The sequence below is a fragment of the Pinus tabuliformis genome, chromosome 4_2, assembly GCF_031772625.1.
Source record: "Pinus tabuliformis cultivar Carrire ecotype Pingquan chromosome 4_2, CPIR1, whole genome shotgun sequence".
Classification (NCBI taxonomy): Eukaryota; Viridiplantae; Streptophyta; class Pinopsida; order Pinales; family Pinaceae; genus Pinus; species Pinus tabuliformis.
Window position 1 is genome coordinate 1,098,617,317 of NC_142304.1, and position 26,457 is coordinate 1,098,643,773.

General features: G+C 40.1%; 1 protein-coding gene across 2 annotated transcripts in view; it reads left to right on the forward strand.

Annotated features, from left to right (window-relative positions):
- LOC149173497 (pachytene checkpoint protein 2 homolog) overlaps nt 1–21,464 on the forward strand; it is a 347,964-nt gene extending 326,500 nt beyond the window's left edge. The window contains exons 13-16 of one of the 2 annotated variants that reach the window (XM_089424626.1): nt 19,150–19,278; nt 19,457–19,593; nt 19,734–19,791; nt 20,910–21,464. In XM_089424626.1, the coding sequence (XP_089280752.1) occupies nt 19,150–19,278; nt 19,457–19,593; nt 19,734–19,743 (276 nt within the window). In that variant the 3' untranslated portion in view covers nt 19,744–19,791; nt 20,910–21,464. Of the gene's footprint in view, nt 1–19,149; nt 19,279–19,456; nt 19,594–19,733; nt 20,367–20,909 lie in introns of those variants that run through there. The other variant, XM_089424625.1, reaches the window with a different exon arrangement.
- Nucleotides 21,465–26,457: the final 4,993 nt, after the last annotated feature.

Genomic DNA, 26,457 nt, shown 5'->3' on the forward strand with positions numbered 1-26,457 from the left:
CTTGGTGAACCTCCATCCGAACATATTTTTTGCAGTTAGCATTGTGATCTCATATTTGGTTGAGCCTCACTGGATTGATGCCAGGAATCTTCTGAGATGTCTTCAGGACACAATCTCTCATGGATTAAGATACACTGTCGGAGATGTGAGATATACTGATGTTGATTGGGCAGGCAGTGTGGTGGACCGTAAGAGCACTTTCGGGCGCTGTTTCACCTTGGGATCTGCGTCGATATCCTAGATGAGCAGGAAGCAGAAGTCGGTGGCTTTGAGCACCGCCGAAGCAGGATATATTGTTGCTAGCATAACCTCGTGTGAGGTAGTCTGGTTGCGAAAGCTCTTCAGTGAGCTGTTTGGATTTACATTGGATACCACTGTGATTCTCTATAACAACCAGAGGTGGGATTCAATTATTGAGGAATCCCGTATTCGTCGATTGCTCCAGCAGATAGACATCATCTTGGATATGGTAAGTTGATGAGCAAGGAGGCTCCATTGCATTAAGATGATGTACAGGTTGATACACCTTGTCAAAGCCCCAAGGAAAGATCTAATCTGTGATTTTCCCAAACGACTTGGAGTCGGTAAGAAACCCTTGTACAAGGGTCCTGCATGTTGCATACATTGAGCTCTGGGAGTTCTGAGGGCTTGCGGCTATTACTGGAGCAACATATGACCACAGGGTGACTCACCCTCCCCTGGTGGTGCACACTGGAACAAGATGATTCGCTCTCTTGTGGGACAGGATGATTCGCTCTCCTGTGTAGCAGGATGATTAGTTCTCCTGTGAGGCCTGGATTGATGTGTTCTCCATGGCAGCCTGGATTGATGTGTTCTCCACGGCGATTGTAGCAGGATTGATGTGTTCTCCTGTGAGGCCTGGATTGATGTGTTCTCCATGGCAATTGTAGCAGGATTGATGTGTTCTCCTGTGAGGCCTGGATTGATGTGTTCTCCATGGCAATTGTAGCAGGATTGATGTGTTCTCCTGTGAGGACAGGATTGATTAGTTCTCCTGTCGAGGCATCCTACCCATGCAGTCTGGGACTCATGGGAAGTACCTCTCATCTGATCAACGAGCAGGGAAATGAAGTTAGGGACCATAGTAGTACCGATGGACACATTGTTGTAACTACCGTACTCCCTACGCTAGGATGACCTCCATTGATCTGGGATCAATGATACTGGTCTGGGACCAGTGGTAGGAGTTGTACCATACTATGACGCTGACTTTGGGTCGGTTGAGACTGGTCTGGGATCAGTGGTACATACTCTGAGACTGACTTTGGGTCAGTGGAGGATGATATTGGTCTGGGACCATTGGAGTTGTACTCATTATGACGCTGACTTTGGGTTGGTTGAGACTGGTCTGGGACCAGTGGTACATATTTTGAGACTGACTTTGAGTCAGTATGATACATGCTCGATCATTTCTTCTTCTTCATAATTCGGACAAAAGCAGAGCAGAACAGAACAATGCGAGAGCAGAGCAGAACAGAGCAAAACAGTACAGATCAGTGCAGGCAGATCAAGACAAAGCAGAACAGGCAGAATAGAGCAGAGCAGGGCAAGGGTCAGGCTGTACAGGGCAGTGCATTTGATGGATGAATAGTAACGACCGATAGACAGATTGCAGATGAAGTTCTCCATGGTTGAGAGGGAGTGTTAAAATTGGCAACCAAGGCAAAACTTCTTGTGGGTCATCTTATTCATGGCTGATAATATTTTTATTAGATTCCTCTCGTTGAGAGGTGTAGGATTGATATAAAGATCATCCGATTCTGATAAGTATTCATGGAGATATGAATTTATTTTGATTATGGAATTATTATCAAGCCGACCTACAACTCATGTAGGCTCAGAAGCCCAACAGTCGCATCTATTCACCCACCAACGTTGTGTATAAATATAAGAGGACTTTTCCTCATTTGGACTCACTCATCTCATCACATCTCTCTCTCTCTCTACTGTGCAGATATGAGTCTCTTCTCTACTGCGCTGAAATGGGTCTCTCTCTCTCACACATGTGAAGCCGGAAGCTGTTGAATTTGAAGCTGCAACTGCAGAAGTAAATATTGACTTGCGTGGCCTAGAAGATCTCCTCTTTGGAACTGCACTGTAGGTTCATCTGAATCTCCTTTGAAAGCCGCAACTTTTGGTGGTGGAATGAAGTCAATCCGACGAACGGTTTGCAAGATATCGACTGCCCTAGTTTGAAGCCGGAAACTGCTGAAACTGAAGCTGCAACTGCAGAAGTAAAGATTGACTTGCGTGGCCTAGAAGATCTCCTCTTTGGAACTGTGCTGTAGGTTCATCTGAACCTCTTTTAAAAGCCACAACTTTTGGTGGTGGAATGAAGTCAATCCGACGAACGGTTTGCAAGATATCGTTTGCCCTAGTTTGAAGCCGGAAACTGCTGAAACTAAAGCTGCAACTGCAGAAGTAAAGATTGACATGCGTGGCCTAGAAGATCTCCTCATTTGAACTGCGCTGTAGGTTCATCTGAACCTCCTTTGAAAGCCGAAACTTTTGGTGGTGGAATGAAGTCAATCCGACTGTCGGTTTGTGAGATATGGTCTGCCCTAGTTTGAAAATGAGACCGCTAATACTGATGTTACTGATCTAGGGTTTGCTACTGCTGATATGAATCAGATTTATTGTACTATTTCTCTCTGCTGAATTATTGAAGATAAAAGAAGATTTGATCAAAGGGTTTCCCCACACATTGTGGGGTTTGTCCCTGGCTAGCCGCCACATCTTGTGTCTCTTGTCTTGGCTTGTTTTCTGTCGATCGTTTAATGTTCTATCTGCACTTTATTTTATGTACATGTAATTGCTAATCGGTGGAATATAATAAGAAAAAGAAGTAAACTGTTATAAGCATAGAACATACCATAACTTAACACAACCCTTATCAAACTTTTCTTTTCTTTACAAAATAAAGTATCTAAGTCTAACACTATATCATCCAAGGGCTCAGATTAAACTGATGAGCTCCTTTTATTCATTCTACCTATCTAATGATCTGTGAAGATTACACTGTTTGGTTAGATTTATTCACTACCTATGAAACATAAGATTCAAAGCATGAAATAGGCCAGTTTAAACATTTTGACTATTCATGGATTGTGGCATAAGTGACAAGTTGTACACAATCATTCATTATGCATAAAAAGTAAATAGTAGTGGCATTTTGACTTGCACACTTTCCATGGTCTCTTTTGTCTTTTGGGGTTCATATATTTCATTTTTTTGACCTATTTTCATTCTTTTTGTCCTTTGATTATTCTTTTAGGACATACCCTCTTTACATTTTTTAACTTTTTAATATGGAAAACATTTGCAGAAAGCAGAGGTATGTACAATATTACTAGGCTTAACCTTAGTCATTCAAAATTATGACTCCTATTGGTATAGGAACCTAACAGTATGATCGTTGGTTGCTGATGAGTTCGTCCAAAGTCTTTGAACTGTTGGCGTAGTTTTGAGAAGTTTTTCCATTTTTTACTTCCTTTCGTAGAGCAACTATTTCAGCTTCCGATGCTTCTCTTTCCTTGTTTTTTCCTCTAATTCTTTCCTGAGATATTCTTCAATTCGCTTGTATTCTTCAACCTTGATTTTAAGGTTGAGGACATGTTCTCTTTCTGTCTTCAATTCATCTTCAAGAGAGTTGACATGCTTCTTCTCGACTTTGAGCTCTTTGATAACCCTGATCACTTTGTTTTGAAATTCAACCTCAGTGATTTCTTCTTCTTTGTCTCCTTCATCAGGTGCGTCTTGCTTATTGTGCTTGGCCATAAACAATACTCTTCCATTGAATTCTTCTTCGTTATCACTGTCTTCTTCGGATAAGGAACTATCTTCTTTGGTGAAGAAACTTTTCTTAAACCATTTCTTCTTGCCTTGCTTGTTGAACTTCTTAGGACCTTTCTTTCCATTCGTAACAACCTCATTTTTGTGAGGACATTTGGTTGCAAAATGCCCAACCTCATCACAATCAAAACATATTAATGGAAGTTTACCTTTGAATTTTCCCGTACCTATTCTCATTTTCCGCGTGAAGTAGGCAAACTCTTTATCTAAGAATTCTTCTTCATCTTCTTCCTTTTCCTCATCCTTACAATTGCAAGTTTTTGCTTTCGGAGTCTGCTTGTCCTTACTATTCTTCTTGGATGCGGCAAATGATGTTTCTAAGTGAGATGTGCCATCCTCTTCTTCAATCCTCATTTCTTATGTCGTAAGAATTCCATGCAATTCATCTACACTGAGATTGGTCAGATTCGATCTATCTTCCAAGACATATACCTTAGGGTTAAATCTTGCTGGCAAGGTTTTGATGATCTTTCGGACAACAATTTTCGTTTCAACAGGTTCTCCCAAACCTTCCAATGTATTTGTTGTTTCATCAACATGCTGGAAATGTGCAGCAATATCTTCATCTTCCCTCATTTTGAGTTGCTCAATGTTTGCCTTGAAAATTTGAAGCTTTGCTTGTTTCACCTTTGAGTCACTTGCATATATATTTTCAAGCTTGCCCCATACCTCTTTAGCAGTTTTGCATCTCAATACCTTAAGATAAACAGATTCGATAAGCCCACTGATAATAAGATCTTTAGCCTTTGCATCATACCATATTTTTCTTACCTTGTTTTGTTAAATTTAGGTATGTTTTATGCTTAGAGCAATTTATTTCAATTTTCACAGTTATCTCCATATCTTTTCCAGATTATCAATCACATCAGCATTAAAGTAAACTGCAAATAGAACATAAACATAAATCGTAGAAAACAAGCCAAGACAAGAGGACACAAGATGTGGCGCTAGCCAGGGACAAACCCAATGTGGGGAAACCCTTGATCAATTCTTCTTATATGTTCTTCAATAGTTCAGCAGAGAGAGAGAGAGATATAGTATATTTACAACAGAAGTCAACACATTGACTTATCTAGATAAGAGCATAGATCATCTCTAAGAAGATGATACATGAGATCAGTTGAAGACATGTTGCTTCAACTAATTCTCCAAGGTGACTCCTTCACCTATCGTTGTGTTGCATTTCGTCATCATGCTGCACTTCACCGCGCTGCACCATGCTGCACCCATCATCACTATGCTGCATCTCATCACGCTTCATTAATCATGATTATACCCATCACTGTACTGCATTATGTGCCATTGCTGCACCATGTTGCCATCCTGACCTATGTGTTGGCTACACCTTGCTTGCTTGTTGTCCCTAGCATGCTTGTTTTCCTTAGCATGCTTGTTGTTGCATGCTAGTTGTCCTTTGCATGCTAACTGTAACATTGCATGCTTGGTGTATTTGCTGCTAAGTACTATACAACAGTCCCAATGTTAGTTGTCCTTTGCATGCTTCTCTCCTTCGGAGATAGATGCTCCGACTGTTTCGGCAATTCCCGGCAGTTCTGGTAGTTCTAGCTGTTCCCGGCAATTCCGGTTGTTTCCAGCAGTCTAGGCAGTTCCGGCTTTTCCGGTAGTTCTGGCTTTTCTAGCAGTTCTAGTAGTTCCGACATTTCCAGCTTTTCTAGCGGTTCCGGCTTTCCCAGCGTTTCCAACTTTTCCGACAGTTCTGGCTTTTCCAGCTTTTTTTGTAGTTCTGGCTTTTTCGGCAGTTTCGGCTTTTCCGGCTTTTCTGGCAGTTTCGGCATTTCCGGCTTTTTCGGCAGTTCTGGCTTTTCCAGCTTTTGTGGAAGTTCCGACTTTTTCGGTTTTTCCGGTAGTTCCGACTTTTCGAGCTTTTCCGGTAGTTCTGACAGTTCCGGTAGTTTTGGTTTTTCTGGCAGTTCAGCTTTTTGCCCTCTGGATCAGGGCAACGTTATTCCTTAGGATCTCTCCTCCTAATAAAACCCAAGGACAAGTAGAGAGAGGAAGAGATTCCAAGTGTGTTGAAATGACTTGAAAGCCACCTCTATTTATACTAAAATGTTGAGCACATGTGGCATTTATTTGGTTGCTCGCTGACCTTGACGAATTGTCTTATAACGCAAATAAATTCACGACTCCATGAATAATTATCGGAATTGGATGATCTTTAGATCAATCCTACACCTCTCGATGAGAGGGATCCAAGAAAAATATCAGTTGCCATAAATAAGATGACCCACATGGAGTTTGGCCCTAGTTGCCAATTTTAACATGTTCATCCTGGATTGGTGTGAAGCCTTTGTCAACGATTTCCCATACTTCGTATCCTTGTGCCAGCAAATGAACTTGCATTCTTCAACTCCAAAGTGCATAGTTATTTCCAGTGAACAAAGGAACTCTATTCTTAATATAGTCCATGATCTCCTTCTAGTTGTTAGACTTCTATTGAAGGAACCAAGCTCTGATACCAATTGTTGGAAACACTGAGAGGGGGGGTGAATCAGTGTTCCTTAGCAATTAGCACTTTTAAATGTTTTCAGAGCACTAGTTAATCTTCAATTATTATTAATGTTTATGCAGTAATAACAGTAAATTAAATAACACATTAGGCACAAGAATTTTAGGTGGAAAACGCCCTCCGGGTCAAAAACCACCGAACACTTTTCTAATAAATTCTTTAATCTTCAGCCCCAAATGAAATGAAAGCAACAACTTCCTAGAATTCTAAAGAAACATTCTTCTCTAGCTCCCACTGGAAGGACGCCCCAACACCCTGGTTTCTTTAGTAATCAACTGAATGGATGCCCCAACACCTTAGCGAGCCACAACTCGCCCTAGCACCACCCTACCACCCTGAAGTGTTCACAAGCCCCAACCTATAGGTGACTTCATACACCTACCTAGCACCTCCCTGCCACCCTATAATGACTGAAATAATACAAGGCCGTGGATTCCCAAACCAGGGACAACAATCCACGATACAATAAGATGTACAATGATTTTCGTGTACTTGACCAAATACCCAATCACTCTATGACCTGCAACCTAACCATGACATCATCCCAACAGAGACTCCTATACCTCCCAATAATGCCTTTTCGACTCTAGGGAGATTATCTCTTTTACAATAATGACTCTTCCAATGATGACATTTTTACAAATGACTCTTTTACAACTCTACAATGATGACTCTTGGCCTTGAAACTTCTTCACAATATACAGATGGTTGTCATGTCTTCAAAGGAAGTCCTTCTGCAATGCTTCCTTTGATTTGATACTTCTGCTCTTGAATTCTTGCTTGAAGTTGTACTTGAATCTTCTTCTACCTGCATGCAAAATTTGCCCGACAAAACCAATCCCAAAACAAAACAAAATACCCTTCAACTTACCTGTGCCTGCAAAACACATCTAAGTGCATAATAATGAATAAATACAAATTATAAATTATATTGCGTAGCTAAAGTGTGCTTGTCACTTTTGTTGTTGACTTGCTGCAGCAGTAGACAAAGACTCCCACTCTTGATATAGGACTAGCTCTATAAAAGACTATATCCAAAACTGACCTAAAGATATATACAATAAAAATTGATGACAAACCCTAGACTCATGATGGACCTAGTTCTAAGTACAACAACAGAGACCATTCTATCAACTATGACAATACAAGTAACATGAACTTACAACATCATATAGATTTAGCAGACTTGGTGTAGCATCAAGAATATGTAGCATCAAATGTGTAGTATCAAGAATAGGACATCCGAAATGTGGTATCAAAACTAACTGTGACATATAGAGACATAGAGATATAACCGAGACCCTGTATGTACTTACGTTGTCCTGCAAAAACATATGTCAGAGATGATACTCATATTTCAAATGTAAACACTAATCATACATACCTTGCTATAGGAGACTTACCCTTGACTGTTGATGTGTGGTCCTTACTACAGTGATCCTTGAATGCATGCTTTTTCTTTCCTTCTAGGAGCTCGATATTGAATCTATTGTATCTATGTAATTTCGGATCTCTAGGGTCTGAAATTTCGTCCTGTGGTAGCCCTCTGAGTCCTCTTTCCAACCCCATAGGTTTGATCAAGATTGGATTCTTCAAGAAAGAGTTATGCCCAATCTCCCATGATGACCTGATTATAGACTGGTTCAGTGGAACGAACTTGTACGAAGTGCAACGTGTCACTGTTGCGACCTTCAGCCCTGAAAAAGCTACTCAACAAACTACAGTCCGTCCTCTTTCTGGGACTATTTACGAACTTTGAATCCAATGCTCAAAGAGAAAGTTATGAGGATTTTCCCAATGTCACATGTTTGACATCGAATTCGGGAGCTTGCAAAAATCCTAACTTCCTCAATTCATATCTCTGAAAATATAGCGAACCAAGATCTGAAATTCGATCACGAGGTTCATCTAGATTTCGGTTCAAATGGGTTTTAATTTTAGCTTCTAAAGCTTCACAAAAAATGAGTTATAGCGAAAATGCCACGATGCCCTATTTGAAGCCACAAAATCCCAACTAGAGGAGGATATGAGGGTCACTATTTATATGAATGTCTTGAGTTGAGAGGATCCTCAACAAGTGAAAGTTGGAGGGATTTTAGGAGCAAAAAAAAAAAACATTATTAACTGTTGACTATTCAATGACCACAACCAATTATGAGTGTCATGCCACAACCCCATAAGGTTTAGCCCACTAACTGGGGTTACTAACTTCAAACTCGAATATCTCTCAAACCGTGAAGAATTACGTGGTGTACCATATATCAACGGAAACATCTCGATGAGTAGAATCCATCTAGAAGATCCTTGACTTACGATAGAGTCAGTTGTCAAGTCAAAATGCCCATGCAAAATTGGGGTAGCCCCTGGTGCTGCTTGGGTTGACATCAATGACAACCACTGATCAACAGAGATTAAGTCTCTAATCTACAGCTAAGATGAAAACATGACTTGATCCGCCTTCTAGATCATTCTCACCCATATTTTGATTAATAGCCATAAATATTTTAATTTCTCTAAATTTAGACTTAGGAACCTCATTAAAATTTTTAATTATTTTAATAAAATATATTTTGGGTGGAAATTCACCAAATAGATTCTGGGTTCTTAGAACTCATGTGCCTTAGCTTCTCCACCAATTTTCAAGGCTAGAGTGCTTCCGATGCTACCAAAAACTAATATATGCATTTTTTTCTAGGGTTCGAAGTTTGGCAGAAGAATGAGGAGATCTTCTTTGGGCAAGGAAGATATGCTACAGAAATTCTGAAGACATTTAGAATGCAAGATTGTCGGCCCATGGCTACTCTCATGATCACCAACTGGAAGAAAATAGATGCATCAGGGGACAAGGAGGTGGACCCCACCTTGTATAGACAGCACATTGGATCGCTCATGTGTCTAGTCAACACCCTTAGTCAGTTCATGGTGGAACTGAAAAGGGTGCATTGGGCAACAGCTAGGCACATTCTAAGGTATGTGCGTGGAACAGTCGGATATGGGTTGAAATACTCTCGAGGGGATGACATCAGATTGAATGGATTCACAAATGTAGATTGGGCAGGTAGTTCAGTAGACCGAAAAACTACCTCTGGGTACTGCTTCAGTGTTGGATCAGGAATTATCTCTTGGTGCAGCAAGAAGCAGAAGTAGGTAGCTCTGAGCTCAACAGAAGTTGAATATATGGTAGCCAGCACAACGTCGTGCGAAGCTATATGTCTTAGAAAACTGCTTGTGAGTTTATTCAGGAAAAGGGTGGAAGCGACCAGGATTTACTGCAATAATCAGAGTTGTATCAAACGCTCTCAGAATCTAGTATTTCATGATCGGTCAAAACACATTGATATCAGATGTCACTTTATTAGAGACTGTTTTCAACGTGGGGTAGTGCAACTGCAGTATCTTCCCACAGGAGATCAAGTAGCAAACGTACTCACAAAGGCTCTAGGAAGAGCTAAGTTCATTCAGTTCAGGGAGCAGATCGGTATGGTAGAGAATCCGTTTCAGTAGAAATGTAATTCCTCTGTTACAGTGGCAGGAAATGAGAGAGAGTTGCAAGACAGATGTAGTGTTGGCAGTGGCAGGGTCATGTGCAGTAGTTGGTGGGCAGTGATATCAGACGTCAGCAGCGCAGAGGGAGATGTTACAAAACATGGTGATGCTTAGGCAAGTCACATTGCTAGAGCACATTCCTCGCTAAGAGGAAGTGTTGATTTTTGGTAGCATCGAATGTTCTCTAAGTCTCAAATTTTGCATGGAGGCTTAGACATATGTATTCCACAATACCTAGAAATCGTTTTGGGAAATTCCACCTGGAGACAGTTTTATTAAAATAATTAATCATTTTTAATGGGACCCTAAGTCTAAACTTAGGAAATTAAAATAATTAATCGGTACTAATTTAAACTGTGGGTGTAACATCTAGAAGAAGACGAAGATCGAGTCCAAATGATTTGAGCCATTGATTAGAATCTAATATGGGTCGTTGTTTCTCAAATGGAAGATTATAAGGACATCGAGGGGCATTTGGAAACACTCTAGAGCCAGATACTCAGTTACTTGAGTAAGTTTGATTTTCTCATTGGTCGAAGTTTGGCAAGAGAAAATTGAATAAGAGCGAGAGTTGCAGGTGAGAAGGAGAGAGAGGGTATCAACATCAGTTTGAAGGTTAGGAGTAGAAGACGCAGAGCAAAAGGAGGACAACGCAGAGGCTGTGACGCAGAGGACAACGCAAAGCCAGTGTGACGTTGGGATAGCATAGTTCTCACGCAGGGGCTGATGCAGTGAGACGCAGAGGGGGCAGCAGGTCCTCTCCTGGATCAAAAACTTGTCGAGAAGTGTCTGTAAAAATTCTCATAGAGAATCCTCTTCTATTCTGTTAGTTGTATCTTGTACATGAGATTTTTGCGGAAGAATAATAAAGAAACCCTCATTTGCTGCATTGGTTTTCCCGCATTGGGTTTTTCAAGGACATTTGTCCAAAAATAACTGTGTCATTGTGTTGTTTCTTTTTCTTGTTTCGACATATTAATTTTAAATAGTGATTGTTGCATTCGTATTTACTTTGATATTTATTGTAGAACATAGTAAATAACTTGTATGGTTTAACATGTAGGAGAAGTAATATTAGTCGCTGTAGTAGGGATTCTGGGTTTAGGAATTTTCACACATTGAGACTTCATGGTGGGCTTCTCTTCCAAATTTGGGGCTTTAAGATTGTAATAGTGTTACCTACCTAGGTAGGAGTGTCTAATAAACAACCCTATTAGGTGTTTCCAACCCTAAGGGAAAAGATAGTTCTCAGGTACATCCTTCATTTGACAGGCGTCATGTGAATGGTGATGAATGGATGGGGACATGGGGGTCTTCAAGCCAAATGCCATGTGTTGATTTGAGGTAGCATTGGATGTGCTCTAGCCATGAAAATTGGTGGAGAGGCTAAAGCACGTGAGATCAACAAGATCCAGAAATGGTTTGGTCAGATTCTTCCCGGTTAAGGAGATATTAAAATAATTAATATTTTTAATGGAGTTCCTAAGTCTAAACTTAAGAAAAATAAAATATTAATGGGTATTAATATAAAACTGGATTAGAAGGTTCCAAATGACATGGATCAAGCCAAATCTAATCTTAGTTGTTGATTAGATATGTAATCTCAGCCTTTGAAGGACCAATAGAAAAGTATAAGAGGAGGCTTGAGGGTCAATTGGAGAACACACCGGAGTGATCAATCATTCGATTTTCTAGAACGGGGTTTGCTAAGAAAAGTCGAATCAGTGATCAGTTTGTAGCGAGGGGCAGTGAGTACTGGACAGAGAGGCAGGGATAGTGCCGAGAGACTAGTGTAGAGGCAGAGAGGCAGATGCAGAAGCCAGAGCAAGCCAGAAAGAGGCTAGCTGAGATAGCGCAGAGGATAGAGGGTCTACATCATCCATGCAAAGTGTAGCAGGAGTGACACAGAAGGCTGTAGAGGCTGCGCAGTGCCCCAGAGGGCTGACGTAGAGGGTTTTGAGGCTGGCGTAGAGGCCAGGAGGGCTAGCACAGTGCTTCAGTTGTGCTGGAGAGGGTTTCGTGGCGCAGGTTTTCCGAATATCTGCTTCTGAATAGAGAGGTATTGCTGCTGGTTATTTTACTCCGTCGGGTGAGCCAATTTGGCACTCGGTTGTACTCAAGGATATACTGCGTAATAAATAACCCTTAGAATTGTTGCATCGGTTTTCCCAAGTTGGGTTTTTCCAGGGATGAGTTGTCCAAAAATAACGGTGTCACTTGTGTGTTTGTTATTTCTTTTAGTTGTTGATCTGTAGATGGTTGAGACTGTATTGTGTTTATTTCGATGTTTATATGTTTAAATAACTTGTTTGTAATTAACAAGTAGGAGAAATAAACCAGAAGAATACAGATAAAATTTCTAACGGTTAGACTTAGAAATGTCAACACCATGGGCTCAAGGATGGAAATGATGAGGGATGTCTACATATTTGGGTTTAATGTAGGAGGGAAAAATCGTGGGTACATCAGTCACCCCGACCTTTGTTTTTCCACCCTTATTTATTTTCCTTTTTCTTTTTCCTAATTTTCCATTGTATTATTGCTTGGGGCTCCAGGAAATGAGAGCATGTTGTGTATGATTTAAGCAGTTATTACCCCCTTAAGGTGGGGCAGTTTGTTTGCCACTAGGGGTTGGGACATGCATGGGTTCCTTAATGGTGTATAGGCACTCATGGGGCCCAAGGAACCAGGGTGATGGTCATAATTGGGGGTAGAGCTCATGGTTGGCTTTTGCCCACGTGCTATATTAATGTCTCAACCATCTTTTGCATTTTATGATATTCTTTTCTTTTGTTTCTTGCTTGTGGCCGTGATATATGTTTAATGTTCTTTTTGTTGCATGAACCTCTAGGGCAACATTTCCAGGCCTAATCCAGACATGCGGAGAAGGGAGGGGGTGTGCCAATGCCTTGTGGACCTTGTGATCATGTGGACCCAAAGAAGGAAAATTATGAAATAGGGCTTGTAATATGCAAAGGAAAGTGAAAAATGTGGAACAAAAAAATGGGACCACGCAACCAAAATCGGGGTTTCCCAAGTAGTGTCCTTCTTGAAATCATAGGTCAATAAAGGAGATCCCACGGGACTAGGATTGAGGATTAACGCCCCATTTAAGTTGAGGGAACAAAACTATGGTAAACACCATTCCTTCTTCCAAGCCACCCAATAATCCATGCCCAAGGAAAAACAAGCATAAGCGCTTGATTGCACAATGAAATGCATACCTTTTGAGTTGGATTGCCCACCTTTGAACATATGTTCTCGACAGATGGGCGAGGGGACATATGACTAATGCAGAGAATGGAGATCAATTGGCACAATGTAGTGGCTACTAGTGGCTATTAGGGGCTGCTGGCTGCCGGCTGAAGAGAGATCTAGGAGAAAAATTTCTCCTATGGGGTCAGCCACTTGTGGTTGTTGATTTGGGGTAGCATTGGATGTGCTCTAGCCACGAAATTTGGTGGAGAGGTTGGGGCACATGAGATCTTCAATACCCACAAAGGGTTTGGGCAGATTCTAAACAGTTCAGGAGATATTAAAATAATTAATATTTTTAATGGAGTCCCTAAGTTTTAATGGAGTCCCTAAGTCTAAACTTAGGGAACTTAAAATATTAATGTGGATTAATATGAAATTGTTTTAGAATGGTCCACAAGACATGGATCAAGCCAGATCTAATCTTAGTCGTTGATTAGGGACTTAATCTCGGCTGTTGATATGTCAACAAGAAAAGTATAAGAGGAGGTTTGAAGGTCACTTGGAAAGTACACTAGAGTGATCAGTCATTCTATTCTCTAGAGCGAGGTTTGCTAAAAGAGTTAGAATTGGTGATCGGTGGTTGCAGTTGAGGGGCATTGAGTACAGAGAGACAGAGAGGCAGAGATAGTGCCGGGAGAGCAGTGCAGTAGCCGAGAAGAGTGACGCAGGGCCAACGCTAGGCAGAGAGGGGCTGACGCAGTCCAGAGAGAGGCTGACGCTGGGGTTTCTAGGGCAAATTGGTGCTGAGGAGCTGCCAGAAGGATTATTCGGGGTTTCAGCCAGGAGATTTGTCAGAAACTGAGAGGTATTACTGCCAAGGAAATTCTCTGTTGGGTAGGCCAGTTTCGGCACCCAGATTGTACTCTGATATTGCTTAATAAGAAAACCCTCAGATCGCTGCACCAGTTTTCCCACATTGGGTTTTTCCGGGGACATTGGTCCAAAAATAATGGTGTCATATGGTGTGATTGTTTCTGTTTCCTTTAGTTGTTGATCTGTAATATGTTGAGCATGCACTAGTGTTTATTTTCAGTATTTACATTGTAAATAACTTGTTAAGTAACATAACAAGTAGGTAGAAATAAATCAGATAAAGTGCATGGATGGTTTCTAACTAAGTAGACTTAGAAACTTCAACATGGTAGCAGAGCATGATTGCAGATCATAGGAGGACTAAAGACATCAGCCGAGCAGAGCAATAGTAGCAGAAAACAGTTGTCCCGAGGTGATAAAAGTTGTTTCTAGCAGAGCAGCAACAAGGGAAGGGTGACGCAGTGCCTGTGTCATCAAGGGTGAGCTGAGAAGAGGCAGCGCAGAGGCTAAGGAAGGAAAAACCATGCAGAAGCTGGGAGGGTTGACGCAGTTGGCTGAGGAGGTCGAGTTGCTGGTGCCAGGATTGCACAGAGCCTGGCAGCTCTCACCTTCAGGTTGCTGGGGTTTAGAAGGCTGTGGGAATGTTGCAAAGTGGAGTTGGTGAGGTATTGTAGTCAGAACAATACCTGACAGAGCAAGGCCAAGAGGAGGGAGTTGCTACTGAGGGTTTCTAGCTGAGGAACCCGGATTAGTGGTGCAGTTACACAAGACGATTAGAGTAGGGGGCATCTCGACAGCGGCAGAAGGATTTCCAGGAGGGAAATCAGGACTCAGAGGGAGTCCAGAAGAGAACTTCCAGACGGGAAGTAGAGACTCGGAGGAGTCGAATAGAGAACTTCCAGGAGGGAAGTAGAAGAGCATCATGGCACTACACGGAGTAAGAGACCAGGATAGACTGGACGGAGCGTTGAACTTCGCAGTCTGGAAGGCCAGAATCTTATCCGTACTTGACAAAAATTATGTCAAGAACTTCGCTTTAAAAGTTATAGCTATCCCAGTCGACCCCAATGATAACGACAAGTACGAGGAGGCAATGGCGAGGGCCAAGAGCATCATCCTTGACGGGGTCAAGGACCATGTAGTACCACACATTGCCGAGAAGGAAACGACATATGAGATGTGGGAGGCCCTCAAGAAATTGTACCAGCATACTTTTGTGCAAAGAAGAATGTTACTTGAGAATCAGTTGAGGTCGTATCAGATGAAGAAGGGAGAATCGAGATTAGTTGACTGCTATAGAAGCCACGCCGAATCAGGAGTTGATGGTGAGGACATCCCTAAATGCAGTCTCAGAAGACTGGGAGGTATTTTTCCAGAGTATACTGGGTAGAGGGACACTTCCACCTTGGGATGAGATGTGGGCGGCTCTTCACCAAGAAGAGATGAGATGACAGTCAAAGATGGGTAGCAGCAGCAAGGGGATCAAAGTCAAGCAGGAGGAGGAAGATGTTAACCTAGCATCTGAGGGAAAGCAGGAAAAGAGGAAGAAGAAGTATCTCTCCAAGATCAAGTGCTTCCACTGTGGGGAGCTAGGTCATTATGCGACCCAATGTCCAAGGAAGAAGAGTAAGGGAGAGTCTTCCGAGACTAAGGCAACGCCAGCAAGGGCAGAGAAGGAAGTGTTAACAGACGATGACTGTGCCATGAGTGCACACGCACCACTTGAGCGGAAGTGGGGAGACATCGAGCTGTAGTCAGGCGGACTACAGGCGATGAGGGGCAGAATCCTTGAGGTACCCAGCCTCTTGGATTAGACCTTGCTATGGGAGCCATGAAGAGGAGTAGCAGGACTCGTTGAGTCGGGTAGAGATGCGGATGGAGCGGCAGAGAGAGCTACAATGCAAGAGTCCCGAGACAGCACGAAGCTAGTAGGCTACAGCAGTGCGAGAGGCACAAGAGTGTTGCACCAATGCAGGATGGCACAGAGATGTGTGCAATAGTGCGAGATGCAGGGAGTTGCTGCAGCAGCGCAGAGGTCAGAGAGGGAACACTTGTCAGCGGCAGAGGGAGCTTCAGCATTAGGAGGGTCTCTAGCCCAACAGAGAGGTCAGAGTTGGGAGATCAGTTACTTACTTCTTAGTAACTAAGTTGTAGTGCAGCAGTGGGCAGCACGATGCAACATGATGAGAGGAGGTGCAGTGTGGATGCAGTGCTGGGAGAAAGGACCAGCAGCAGCACGGATACAGAGGGAGCTATCGTACAGATGCAGCAGTGGCAGTGGCAGAACCATGGGCAGCAGTACAAGATACAACAGTGCAGAGGATGGTGGGCAGCGGGCCTAGCATCAGCACATGGACTGATATCGGATGATTAGTGTAATACTCAGTAAGGAGTATTGTTAGAGCATAGTCCTCGCTAAGAGGGAGTGTTGATTTGGGGTAGCATCGGATGTGCTCTAGCCACGAAATGTGGTGGAGAGGTTGGGGCACATGAGATCTCCAATACCCAGAAAGGGTTTGGGCATATTCTAAACAGTTTAGGATATATTAAAATAATTAATATTTTTAATGGAGCCCCTAAAACTAAACTTAGGGAAATTAAAATATTAATGTGGATTAATATGAAACTGTGTTAGAATGGTCCAAAAGACATGGATCAAGCCAGATCTAATCTTCGTTGTTGATTAGGGACTTAATCTCGACCGTTGATATGTCAACGAGAAAAGTATAAGAGGAGGCTTGAGGGTCACTTAGAGTACACTAGAGTGATCAGTCATTCTATTCTCTAGAGCGGGGTTTGCTAAGAGAGATAGAATTAGTGATTGGGAGTTGCAGCTGAGGGGCATTGAGTACAGAGAGACAGAGAGGCAGAGATAGTGTTGGGAGAGCAGCGTAGTAGCCGGGGAGAGTGACGCAGAACTAGCCAGGGCTCACGCAGGGCCATGCAGAGGTAGCTGGGAGCTACGCGGAGCCTCAGAGAGGCTAGCGTTGCTAATGTAGACCCATCCGAGGTGACGCAGGGCCAGCGCTGGCCAGAGAGGCGCTGACGCAGACCAGAGAGAGTCTGACGCTGGGCTTTCTGGCTCAAATTGGTGTTGAAGAGTTGCTGGAAGGCTTATCTGGGGTTTCAGCCAGGAGATTTGTCATAAACTAAGAGGTATTATTGCCAAGGAAATTCTCTATTGGGTAGGCTAGTTTTGGAACCCAGATTGTACTCTGATATTGCTTAATAAGAAAACCCTCATATAGCTGCACCAGTTTTTCCACATTGGGTTTTTTTGGGGACATTGGTCTAAAAATAATGGTGTCATATGGTGTGATTGTTTCTGTTTCCTTTAGTTGTTGATTTGTAATATGTTGAGCATGCATTAGTGTTTATTTTCAGTATTTACATTGTAAATAACTTGTTAAGTAACATAACAAGTAGGTAGGAATAAATTAGATAAAGTGCATGGAGGGTTTCTAACTAAGTAGACTTAGAAACTTCAATAGTGGTGGGTAACAGGTACTATTGTAGTGATAGTGATAACCCTCTCGGCTTAAGACTTTATAACTCAAATGCAACTTGGAGTGGTAACAATATGTAAATAAAAAATTAGATGTTCGTATTCTATATGGGAATATAAAGGAGCCTTATTTGTGTGGTTATTCAAAGTTGGATTAGGGAGGATCCGTGGATGACATGAGTCTGCAACAGGTTGTGTTTAGTCATGGCACATGGCCAGTTTTTTGGAACAACAAAAAAGAGCACGCAGTTTCACTTACCTCTATAGAATTAGAATTTAAAATAAAGAGCAGCAATAAAACGGACATGTGGAACAACTTAGCTTGGAAGAATGCTTGCATATTTGCAAGTCCATTAGGATGAACCTGTGATATTTTTGTCATAACTAGGTAGTTCTCAAGCTGGCAAAGAATCTTGTCTTCTGTGAGCAAAATAAATATATTGATGTGCATTGTCATTTCATTCAACAACTTGTAGAAGATGGAGAGGTTGAGTTAAAACATTTCCCAACACAGAAGCAAACTACAAACATTTTCACCAAGTTTCTTGGCTTAGTTGAATTTGTGAGATTTAGAGATAAACTTGGTTTAGTGTTTAGAATGTCCATTAAGAGAGGTTGTTTGAGTTATTCAGTTCATAATGGTCACTAGACTATGGTCTAGAATTTGGCATATTAATACAATCACTTGTTGAATTAGTCTAATTCACGCTTTAGTGTTGTACGAATGAATTAAGGACATTTAAATTATTTTTAGGGTTTATGTACTTACAGTTTATGTCATTCTTTAGAATTTTATTATAAAAGATCATGTCCTCCGAGCTCTCTCCATTTTATTGTTGAAGAAGTATATATCTGTTCCAAGTTCTCATGTTCTTGGTTTGTTTGTGTGCTTGTTTTTTTCGTAACAGACTTGAGCAATTGGCATTGATGTTTAAAAGATTCTGTGATCATATAAGGTTAACCCTTAAAAAGTAGCACTACTGTGATCTCCTTGTTGTTGGGGATAATGACAATGCAAAAGTGATCCTTTCTCAATCTTAAGTGTTCTAGCTTGATCATTTCTGAATATTTCAACGAGGGTTCAGAAATGATGAAGTTAGAGACATTGTAACATTACCTGTGAATGCCAAAATATAGACATTGAGATTGCGTGGACCTCTGTATATTTCATATTGTCACACTGTTTTCTAAGAAACATTGCTTGAAGTTTGGACTGAAAATATAGTATGCATAGAGTTAGAACCCCTTGTTGGATTTTACAAAGAGTGTATGCTATGCCTGCCTTAAATTTCTGAATTATGAAGATCAAATAACATGCATCCTAAAATTGGATTGCTGTAAAGTGATGCAAACTGTTGTTTACAAATCACAAGTTGAGGCCACTTTTGCATCGAAGTGAAGTATGGGGCCATTATTGATCAGTTACTATTTTAATCAAGGAGTCCAAATAAATTTATTTGTCAATCAGGAGAGCGTAAATATCCTTTTACAAGTATCCTCATGTTTTGGGTTGTTTAGAAATTGCTGTTGAGTTTATTAGGAAGCTTGATGTTTTCAGATTTCATTTGAATAGACGCTATTGTTAGATTTATCTCTGACATTTATCGAAGATTTTGTTGATCAGGATATTGGTGAGTCACCATTATTGAGTTATGGAAATCTACAACATTGTTTAAATATGGCTCAATCAAATCATTTGGAGGATTCTTTGAGCCTGTCGAAGAATTTACTGGAAGCAGCGCTAGTTTGCGAGGTAGGAAAGTGAAGCACATGCCCCGGTTGGTTTTCATTATTGACGGTGATATGTTTTTTCTTATGTTGGTTGGTAGCGTAAAAAACTGTGTACTTGTTGATTATTTATTTCTTCACTTGTATTTTGCTTATCCTTTCTTGCTCTTATTTTAGAGTGCTTTTGTTGAATTCTTGATCAGGGTCTAAGTGGCCGAGCACTTAGAAAACTTCCTTTTCTAGCTCATGCATCTGCGGTTCATTGCTTCAATCCTGAACTTTCAAAGTTCATTACCACATTATTGGATACTGCCAGAAAGGAGCTCTCTGATCAGACTAGGTAACTGTTTGCTGCTCACTAGTGCTAAAATGCATATATAACCTAGCATATTGATTAATTAATAAACATTTATGGTAATCGTTCATGCCTCTGTTTCTCCATGGTAGATCTTGATCCAGTGTTGGTTATGTGTTATGTAGGGTATTTTGAAGAGTTCAAAAAGAACAAAAGCTTGGTGCTTACCCACAGCATACCTATGTAACTAACTAACATACCCTCAGAAATGGATGAGCTGGTGTTTGCCTTTGATGAGAAAGAAGGCTTACCTACTGTAAACCATTAAAATGGATTGTTGTTGTTAATGAAATTAATTCAACAACTATGAAAAATGCTTTGTTGAGGAAATTCTTTTCCTTGTCTGATTATTTGTTAAGGATTGGCTGGCAAATGATTTATAGTTTTAGTCCAGGTTTAAGCGTTAGGATATTCATACTTTTTAGTATGCTTAAAAATGATTTCTCGTTCATTTAGCTGTTGACCAAAACCTTGTAATTCCAATCTGCCAAAATTTCGTTGTTTTAATCCCTATTTCCAATAAGGGATTCCACGGTAATGTATTAGCTGTTATCCATTCCACTGGAGGCTGCAATTCTTGTAATCAAGTGCATCAATGACAAGAAATGTATTATTCTACAGGAAGAAAGTCATGATCTGTAGTGTTTGAAATTTTGAACCATTAACATCAAGTTTTGAAGACTTACATTCTACCAATCTGAACCAAGAACACTTTCTTTATAGGCATAAGAGATGATAGAAAAATTTATTTTCTTCCCTTAGATTGCTTTTCCATGTTGTCATTATCCAGTAATGATAGCTCATGTTCTAGTAGTGGACTAGAATTGATTCTCATTATTAGGAATTTTTTCATAGCAAATGACATTATATGGCCATATATAAGTAGTAATGTATTTCGTCAGTTGACTACTACACAAATTATGTACACAGCTATATGTGGATTGCGTATCAGTTGGGAGTATGCCATTGAAAAGGGTTCTTAAGGTTCATGTTTTGGTGGAATCAGTATTTTGAAATTTTGTGCGTTGCCTTTCTTTATAAATTTAAAAAATCCACAAGGAATATTAGAAACATATTATGAATTCTGCTAGGGAAAAGTAGTAATTGTCCAGCTGAAGAGCAAGTCTGGTATTTTTCTTTTAGCATCTTGCTAGAATAACTATTCTCTCAAACTTTATCATGCACAGTTGATTATATCATCATGATTTGGGTTGGATTATTATATTATTTGTCATCCATCTCGATGCTTTTAGAGTGGAAAGATTGGATGAATCAACTCACGGGGCCATTTTTACTGACAGGTCCTAGTTTGGAGAATTGGCATTTGAAAACTTTCAAAGGCTGTTTGAGGCATTAAAGGAAGCTTTTTGGAGTCCAAACACTTTCACTTGTGCCAGACCCGTTGGTGCAGTTTTACAGTCAAAGACCTTTCCAAAAGTGCAAGAAAGCTGTCAATCAAACTCTATATGCAAAAGTCATTACACAGGGAAGTTGTCCTTTCTATTTGACCACTGTGGTTCAAGAGGATACCACGTTAGAGTTTTTACTCATACAAAATGGGCTAGCCATAGGAAGATTATGAAGAAGAATATATAAGAGTCAAAGTTGTAACTTTAGTTGACAGTTGAAGGCATCAAACCTAACCTTTTGTTGGCTATTGGGCTATGTTATAACCGGACCACTAGGAGGAAAAATGGTTCCGTTCATTTCTATTGTATCTTGTTCCACTGTAGAGCAAAATAACTTGGGATTGGGAGTGAGAGAGCATAATAGAGGTGTTTTGGTGTTTGTAGCATGCTATCAAGCCATAGTCTCAGGTAACTTCACAGAGACTGCCTTCTCCTTTTTACTTGCATTATTTCCATTCCAGAAAAAAGAGAGTAGAGCAATTGCACTTTCCAACTGGGTTTTGTCTTGTAAGGGTTTCCCAATGCATATCTTGTGTTCATAGTGGTTGGTATGTAATTGTGATTTATTGTTCTCTATTTTCCTCGCTTTATCTATTCCATGCCAAAGTAGAAAACGATAATTAATAAATTTGGAATCTAAGGAAATTTACCCTCACAGTATAGATTTTTGTTTATTTTTATCAGATTTGTTATGACAAACCATCTTGTGGAATATCCACGGAAGTTTACGAATCACATAATTGTAAAATGACATCTGCTAATTGTATCTCTATTTTGAATGGTCTTGTTTTAGTGTAATAATTTCCTAAGATTTTGAAGGTGTTTGTAGATGTTCATGTTCATTTCGCCCTTTTGGAAGGCCATGGTTGACATGCAAATAATGTCTTTTCGGTTTGTGAAAGAGTGTTGTGTTGAACATTGTAATGGCAGAAGTGTCCTCAGACACACAATTTTATTAATTATAAAAGAAACTACATAATAATTTTGCAAGAGTTTACACACACACTCCAACACTCTTGCAATCAGGAGAATGAACTATATATAAGCTTAATTTCCTAACCTATTTTAGTTATGGGCTACTTATTAAATTAAAAAGTGTCCATTTACAATAAATGCGATTCTAACCAATCTACTACCTCTACTCCTAAATTGGAGCCTAAGATATGACATTATTCTAGATGTCATAGCTTTTACAACAATATTCTCTTTCTAAGTGTCTCCAATATTTAATTAAATATTCTAAATAAATAAATGTTCTATCCTAACTTTGTGAACTGTGAATTTTGTATTTTGGATCATCTAACATTACCCCCTATGATCCAAAGATACATTACAACAGATACCAAGTTCATCTCTGAACTTAGTAAATTTGATCCTGCCAAGTGGTTTTGTGAAAATATCGGAGACCTGATCTTCTAAAGGACAATAAACTAGCTTGATGACGTCCTTGGCAATGAGCGATCTAATGTGATGATACTTGGTGTCCACATGTTTTGTTTTGGAATGAAAAACTAGATTCTTGGCAAGCTTTATGGTTGACTGGCTGTCGATGAATAATGATGTAGCTTTTGCTTGAGGAATGCCCAAATCCTGCAAAACTCTGCGCAACCAAACAATTTCACATGCTGCTTCCCATGTTGATATGTATTTTGCTTCGGTTGAAGAAGTGGCCACTGTAGCTTGTTTCTTGCAACTCCAAGATACTGCAGCTGACCCCATGTTCATTAAATAACCGGAGGTTGATGCTCGATCATCAATACTGCCAGCAAAGTCGGCATCTGAAAATCTGCCAAGTACAAAGTTTTTAGTCTTTTTGTAAAGAAGACCAAAATATTTTGTTCCTTGGATATATCGTAGAACCCTTTTGGCTGCATTCTAGTGGCTGTCTCGTGGTTCCTGCATAAAGCGTGAAAGAATACTAATTGCATAAGATAGATCTGGTCGAGTCATTGTCAGATAAAGTGGGTTGCCAATCAACTGTCTATAAGTAGTGCTGTCCACCTTCCCCCCCTTCAAATTTTGAAAGTTTCAAGCTTTTTTCCATGGGGGTAAGAACGGGCTTTCAATCCTGCATTCTGAAGCGCTGAAGAACTTCTGCTGCATACTTACTCTAAGAAATGAAAATATGATGTGGATGTTGGAATACTTCAATGCCAAGATAGTAGTGAAGTAGTCCCAAATCTGTCATCTTAAAACCTTCATGTAACTCCTTTTTCACCTTTACAATATGATCATCATTGTTTCCAGTAATGATCAAATCATCTACATACATAACAAGAATCACCAGATTTTGACCCTATTGACGTACATACAAAGTATCATCATATTCACTTCGTTGAAAGCCAACTTTCTGAAGTTATTCATCCATTTTGGCATACCAAGCTCGTGGAGCTTGTTTTAACCCATATAAAGCCTTAATCAGTTTACAGACTTTATGTTCTTGCCCTTCAATTTCAAAACCTGACAGTTGTGTCATATATACATCTTCTTGTAAATCTACATTGAGGAAAACATTCTTTACATCCATTTGATGCACTTTCCATCCTTTTTGTGCTGCTAATCAATGCCTTCCTGCTGCACAAAACCCTTAGCCACAAGTCTAGCTTTGTACTTGTCGATTTCTCCATTTTGGTTGTACTTAATTATGTAAACCCATTTGCATCCGATGGGTTTAACATTTTGAGGACAATCAACAAGTTTCCAAGTGTTGTTGTCTTGAACTGCCTTATATTCTTCAATCATAGCTTGTTTCCATTCTTTATATTTTACTGCCTCTTTGTACGTGGAGGGTTCAGTAACATCATTCGTGATCAAGGCAAAATTTCCTTCATTCCTGGTGGACCCCCTTGTTCCTATTTTATTTTTCTCATTGGGCTTTACATCTTTGAAAAGTTAAGCAACCCATTTTGGAAATTGACGTTCACTTATTTGAGATTTTGAAAAGTCACCATCATTATAAAGAGGATTAATGTAAATAGAGGTACGTCGATCAATTGCAGATTCTGGTGGCAGAGAATCATTGTCAGAAGAACTATTGCTACTAGGAGATTCTGATGAACTGACATAAGACCCAGATTGTGTTGGTGAAGTAGATGGATTGGATGAATCATCTTCAGAGGAAGGAAAAATCAAGTTCATACCAATTTTTTGAATTTGGTGGACTTTGAATGTTTTCTTTCCTTTCATCTCCTTTTGTTTCCAATTTTTGAAGAAGATGTTCTATTTCTTCAGCACTCTTACTCTCAGTTTCATAAAAAATTACATCTTTGCTAACAATAAATTTCCCATTTGACAAAACCCTATACCCTTTCTTCTCATCCAAATATCCAATCATTGTGCATTTCAAACTTCATGAGTCAAGTTTAGTTCGTTTTTCTTTTGAAACTAAGGCATAACACGGAACCAAAAACTCTAAGGTGTTTAACTTTAGGTGTGAAACCAAACCATGCTTCATAAGGTGTGATTCCATCCAAAGAAGTTGTGGGAGACACGTTCCTTAAGTAAACTGTTGTATGGATTGCTTCTGCGCAATAAATAGGACTTAACTTTTTAAAAGTTAACATAGATCTCGCCATTACTAACAAAGTGCGATTCATTCTTTCTACTACTCCATTTTGCTGTGGAATGTAGACATTTGTAAGATGTCGTTTGATCCCATTGTCTTTGAAATAACTTTGAAATTCATTTGAAGTGAATTCTTCTCCATTGTCAGTTCTAAGAGTGCCAATCTTTTCTTTGACTTCATTTTCAACAAGTTGACGAAAAATTTTAAACTTTTCAAATGCCTTTGACTTATGCTTCAAGAAGTAAACCCATGTCATTCTGCTGAAATCATCAATAAAGAGTAAGAAATACTTACAATCTCTTAGAGAAGCTTGCAAGGGTCCACAAATGTCACTGTGTACTAATTGCAAATGCCTGTTTGCTCGCCATGAACTTGTCGGGAAAGTTTCTCGACTTTGTTTTCCATAAATGCAAGCTTCACATCTTGCATTTTCTTTCTTGAAGGTAGGAAGTCCCTTAACCATTCCTTGTTTTTGCAGTTGAGAGAGATTGTCAAAGTTTAGATGTCCATATCTCACATGCCATAATCTGATAGGTGAAATGTTTGTGCTTGTTGCCCCTGCAAAGTCAGAATTCCTTGGAATAATTGTTCCTTTCATTTGTAATAGTTTTCCATCTTCATATCCTGTCATCATTGTTTTCATGTTCTATTTGATTGAATTAATTTTAACTAGGCCATCCTCCAAAACCACCTGATGTCTAGCTTGTTGGATCGAGACTAAAGACAACAAATTCTTTTTAAAGGTGGGTACATACCATACATTTGAAATCAATCTTTCTTCAATGTCAGGAAGATAAACTTTAACGACACCTTTTCCATAAGGAGTATGTTTTGTATCATCAGCAAAAAAGATTGATTTAAGGTGGCATGGTTGGAAGTTCCAAAAGAAGTCTTGTCGAAAAGTCATGTGTTGAGTTGCTCCTGTATCTAAAATCCATGCATCTTCATAATCACTTTGAAAAAAAGTGGAAACTAATGCTGTTGATTCTGATCTTTGACTTGATGTGAAGACATATTCTGAACCATCATTATCTTGATCAGTGGCAAATTGAGTTGTGTTTTGATGGAACTTTGGAATTTTATCAATGGAAGTTCTACAATCTTCTACAAAATGGCCCACTTTGTTACGTCTTCTGCAGACAATTTGATTCAAGTCTTTGCCTCTTCCTTGATACTGTCAAGTTCCTCTGCTTTGACCTCTTTTCCAAAATGGATCCAGCATAGCATCCATATCTAAAGTCTTCAAATATAGGTGAAAGTGGAATAAGGTTGAAGAGCTTGTGAAAACAAAGCCAATGGTGCAAACCGCATGCAAATCTGAGTTTGGATAAGGAAACTAGAGCTAATAAAAAATTCAAGTGAAAAGGTTAAAGCCTACATCGGCAGGACATGTGGCAACCCGGATTAGAGTCATAGGTACCTGATCATGTCAGCGCAACAGATGATGTAGCAGTCTATGATTGGTTCAGACCTTAGGTGACGAGGAACAACAGTCAAGAACAGAGATCGTCTGATCAAAGGAGATCGATGCATATCGTGTCGAAACATGCAAGCATGTTATCTAGAAAAACAGATGCGATATATTTATGCAAAAAGAGCTAAACTCTTTGAGTTCCAGCAAGAGGGCGATAAATGGTTTATCGCGTGCCCTCAAGGCAGGAAGCGGTTTTGGACCGGGAGCATGCGATTCCACTCAGCGGGTGACACGTAGCCTCCTGAAAACCACTTTATTGCGTGCCTTCGGAGAAATAGTGAACGTGCCAGTTGGAGCGCGAAACTGCGCGATAGCCGTTGGATGGCAGAGGACTAATCAACTGTGTAGGTTGTTATATACCTAGGGGGGATAATATGGGGTACAAAGGGAGGTACCCAAGG